This window comes from Nuphar pumila, chromosome 8 (assembly GCF_984573655.1).
Source record: "Nuphar pumila chromosome 8, dmNupPumi1.hap1.1, whole genome shotgun sequence".
NCBI classification, from domain to species: domain Eukaryota; kingdom Viridiplantae; phylum Streptophyta; class Magnoliopsida; order Nymphaeales; family Nymphaeaceae; genus Nuphar; species Nuphar pumila.
The window spans coordinates 105,199,753-105,204,738 of record NC_143256.1 but is presented as its reverse complement, the minus strand read 5'-3'; the positions used below and the strand labels follow the sequence as shown (position 1 = coordinate 105,204,738).

Genomic DNA, 4,986 nt, shown 5'->3' with positions numbered 1-4,986 from the left:
TCTCTCTCTCTCTGGTTTCGTTTTTTACTGCACACCATATTTCTTGATTTACAACCTTTTTGTTCTTAAATGTTTTTCTTTTTTTCATTTGGTCAATAGTTTAATTTTGAAGCCATCACATTTACCTTTGAAAATGTGGCCAGAAGCTGCAGCGTAATCTCAATGTCAGATTTTTTAAAATTAATAGGACTTAGAACACCAAAATCCAAAAAACTCTGTGTGTGATGCACATGCATATTTTGATCTGACGACTTGATATCCAACTATCTAAAAATTTCTCATGTCTTACACTGAAGTGTATCAAAGCCAACCTTTTGACCATGTTTTTACTGTTTAATTTTTTTTTTAAGGCTCATTAGGTAAATATTTTACGTATTATACATTAATTATAAGAAGCAAAAAACAAATGATCTTGGTTCCCTGGACTCCATGATTTTTTTTTTTGAATAACCATGGAAAACCACCTCACTCATGAGCTCAATTTGATATAAAAACCCTAGGTCCTTGCCCACTAGATAGCATACTCATCTTGAGCTTTGCAGCGAGATGCACATCCTGGGGTTTTGAGCTTGTCATTGGACAACCTGATCACCTAATTTCTTTGAGAGTTTCTTACTTGCTGACTAGCTTGCCAGTAAAAAAAAGGAAATAAAATGAAGAAAAATTTCTCAGCAATAAATAAATATTGTAAAAATTAGTTTCAAATAATTTATAAAATTATTTATGAGTTGTTTGCAGATGTTGATTTGAGGTTAAATATAATTTTTAAAAATTGTTTGAAAAATCACTAATATTTTATCTATTTGTGGTTTATAGTCATTGAGGGTCATAATTCTCCAAGTCTTATGATGATGAATTTTTACTTGGTTGTAAAGAGTCAAAACTTGTCCATCCTTGATACCTCTTTTGACAAGGTATAATGCTAATTTGACTCTAAAGAGGCAAGTATGATTCATATGATGCTTCTTCGTAGGGTGTCTCTTAAAAAGTTTGACTTAAGACTTTAGAGTCAAATAAAATGTTGACATGTGCCAAAATAAAAAAATAAAGAATTGGCTTCACTATTCACATAAATGAAAGGGTATGACATCCCTTAGGTGTCAACACCCATCGGCAGAATGCAAAAGAGTGTCTCGTATGAGACAAATGTCTCATATAAGATAACACCATTGAACATTATTACTCATGTATGTTTATATAAAACAATAGAATAGACAATTCTCAGTTCTATTTTTTATCGAATTGCCGAAAGCTTACCCTCTAATCTGCAGCAAAAAGGCTTTGGTTTTAAGGGTTTGAGAGGCATTAGCAAAAAAGTGTATCAGGTAGGGTTGGCTTGTTGAATCCCTAAGGTAGACGTCAAAACCCCTTGCACCATTGTGAGTGATGTTTAGAAGTGAATATGTATACTCCCTACACTTCTATTTTTGTGAATTTTAACAACAATTTATAGTTAAAACTACTCCCTATACTCTAATGAATCATGAAAGTTAATCTTATAAGGAAAATTTTCAAAATACCTCCCAAACATTTCAGTCTAATTCATACATACATCAAGAGTTTGCAAATTCATACCAAGGTTTTTACTTGGGTTAATCAAATTGCCTTAATCATTAATTAATATTGGGTTGTTAACTCATATTTTGAAGTTACCATTTTACCCTACCACTACAACAGAGCAGTAGATTAGCGACGACCACCTTCCGTCGCTAATCCGTCGCTAACCATGTTAGCGACGGATTAGCGACAACGCGGCGACAGTATGCTTACGTCGCGAATATTTCGACGCTAACTGGCGACAGAATAATTCCGTCGCCAAGTCCGTCGCTAATTGCGACGGAATAACGAGCGCTATATTCCGTCGCCAATCCGCCGGTACTAAACGGCGACCACGGCGTGGCGACGGATTTAATTCCGTCGCTAAGCCGTCGCTAGATTAATATGAATAGCGACGGAATCATCCGTCGCTAATCCGTCGCAAAAACGAAAAAAAATAAAAAAAAATTTATTTAAAAATTAATTACGGAGAACTGTACAATTTATATTTCCTGTACAATTTATATTTCCTGTAAATAAAAAACAAACCACACAAAAAAATTCATATAACAAGTATCTATAATAATTAATCGTTCCACCTTAAAACTAAGAAGTTTAATTATTTACAATTCAACAATTACAATTAGGAAAAATAAAAAAAATAGAACTTCTTCAACACAGTCCTCTAATCATCGCCAAGATTTTGTGCGTCTTCTTGTTCATTGTCTTTATCTGTCCCTTCAGCTCCACTACCCTGATTATCGCTAGCAGCCTACACAAGAAAAGAACAGTCAGTATTGATAAACAAAATATAATGAAATAAATTACACACTATATGTGATTCTATCATGTGCTCATGTGTGATCTAAGGCAATAAAAAAACTCTATATGTGATTCTATCATGCTCATATGTGTGCTAAGGCAGTCAAAAAATTGAATATGTGATTATAGCATGTTCATATGTGTTCTAAGGCATATAAAAAAACTCTATATGTGATTCTACCATGCTCAGATGTGCTTTAAGGCAGGCAAAAAACTATATATGTGATTCGATCATGCTCGTATGTGTGCTAAGGCAGTAAAAAAATTGAATATGTGAATATAGCATGCTCATATGTGCTCTAAGGCAGGCAAAGCCAAAAATTTTATATGTGATTCTATCATAAATGATATATAACATGTTCATATGTGTTCTAAGGCAGTTAAAAAACTCTATATGTTATTATAGCATGTTCATATGTGTGCTAAGGCAGTCAAAAAACAGAATATGTGATTATAATATGCTCATATGTGTTCTTAGGCAGTAAAAAAACTGAATATGTGATTATAGCATGCTTATGTGTTCTAATGCAATCAAAAAAACTTTATATGTGATTCTATCATGCTCATATGTGCTCTAAGACAGACAAAAAGTTAAATATATATATATGTGATTCTATCATGCTCATATGTGTGCTAAGGCAGTAAAAAAATTGAATATGTGATTATAGCATGTTCATATGTGTTCTAAGGCATCTAGAAAAACTCTATATGTGATTCTACCATGCTCAGATGTGCTTTAAGATAGTCAAAAAAACTATATATGTGATTATACCTGAGAGGGACCTGGAATCGAATATCCCCTATCCTGAACAGCGGCCTTGATCTCATTTCGGAGAAAGGGGGCGACGGTGTATTGGAAGTAGTTATTCAGTGATTCATTAATGATCTCGCGTACATCATCACCGGAAAGAATAGTCGGCTGCTTGGAGCTTATGTCGGCGCAAGAAGTTGGTGAGCCGTAACTGGAAGAACCAATAACTGGTGAAGTGTTCATATTACTCCCAAACCCGAACACGCGACCTTTTTTGGGTTCACCTGCTGCAGTCACCCATGCTGTAGGATCAAATGATGGATGCTGAGTAGCGTCTTCACCATATCGCTCTACCATTTGTTGCTCATATGCCTCCTACAAAATAATGTTTAAAGTATTCATTAATAATTAATGATAACATTATGATGACTTGCATATATATTGCAATGATTATTAATAGAATTAATACATACCGTTGTCGTTCTCGCCTTCTCTGATACGAAGACTCCCGTGGTCTTCCGTTTATGTGTTTCTACAAACACATCCTTATATGGTACACTGCCTCCTTTTTCTGCTTCCTGCGAAGTTAAATGACAAAAGATTTAGTACACAAATTTGCAACTATACTTATAAAATTAATATTATATATTGATGAGTTACCATTTTCTTTAGGTGACTCCCAAATGTCTTAGATCCACCTGTGTGTAGATGGGCTTCGGGCATCTTCGATCGATTTTGTGAAGCCTTCGCAGAGCGATTTTTAAATGCATCTCCCGCCCACATATCGCACATTTCATCCCAGTAATCTCTCCTGATAGTAATAGGACCATGGCCCTTCCACAATAATGGATCATCTACTATGCCAGATGCTTTTTTTGCTGCAGTCTTCATAGTGTGCAGCATGTCTGCAAATCGATTGGCAGCCACCTTCTGCCACACCTTTCTTGCATCATTTTCTTCCACCGTAGTTGCAAAGCGATTCGAAGCCTACAAATATTTTCAGAAAGTTAGTAGACATTGCTTAAATAAATTAAATATGAAACACATTAACTATGAGGAACAACTGTATACCATGAATGAGGACCACAATCTGTCTAATACCTCCTTTGGGTACTCTTTCCATTGAGCAACTGGTCCTGGTAGATGTTGAAGAAGTGAATTCCTAATCTCCCGTACTACTTCTTGTGGCTCAAACCTCGTGCTGCACATGAATTGTTACACAGTAAATATCAATATAAAATATTTAAAAGATATGCAATAATTGAAAACAAAATACTTACGGTCGATTATCGATATACACTATTCGAATGAGTCTTCTTGTGCCAGCCTGTGAAGACCCTGTTTCCTGTGTTGGCTGTTGACTTGTGCGATCAACTGGTGTAGGTGGGTCGTGTACAGGCGCAACATCATCTGTAAAAAAATACACACCAAGTTCTCAGAATGTGCATTTGAACTAATCAAGCATCTAATTAGTTATATGATATACCTATCACAGGAATCCGTGAAGATGAAGGTTGAGCCTGGCTACTACTGGATGAGCGACCACTATAACCTCCACGAACCATATTCTAACAAATAACATATGTCATACAATACATTCAAATAATTCACATCAAGTATTACAATGCATTCAAGTCATTCACATCAAGCATTGCAATGCATTCAAATAATTCAAATCATTGACATCAAGTATTGCACTAATTCAAATCATTCGTTAATTGCATAAATTATAATACATTCAGATAAATTACAATGCATTCGAATCATTCGTATCAAGTATTACAATACATTGAAATAAAATTTTTAATCATTCACACCAAGTATTGCAATACAACTCACATCAAGTATTACAATGCATTTAAATAGAGGTTTGTAGT

At 34.8% G+C, this 4,986-nt stretch overlaps 1 protein-coding gene across 1 annotated transcript; it reads right to left on the bottom strand.

The window, feature by feature from the left end:
- Positions 1-2,106: 2,106 nt before the first annotated feature.
- LOC149830120 (uncharacterized) lies at positions 2,107-3,357 on the bottom strand. Its single transcript, XM_090015708.1, has 2 exons — positions 3,131-3,357; positions 2,107-2,308 (listed from the first exon to the last, which is right to left on the bottom strand). Exons 1-2 carry the CDS (start codon positions 3,350-3,352, stop codon positions 2,222-2,224), a joined length of 309 nt encoding a protein of 102 aa, XP_089871834.1. The 5' UTR covers positions 3,353-3,357; the 3' UTR covers positions 2,107-2,221.
- Positions 3,358-4,986: the final 1,629 nt, after the last annotated feature.

Coding starts and splice junctions, on each gene's coding strand:
- LOC149830120 (XM_090015708.1), bottom strand. CDS start 3,352: ATGAACACTTCACCAGTTATTGGTTCTTCCAGTTACGGCTCACCAACT. Junction 2,309..3,130: donor CGATTCCAGGTCCCTCTCAG/GTATAATCACAT, acceptor TTTCTTGTGTAG/GCTGCTAGCGATAATCAGGG.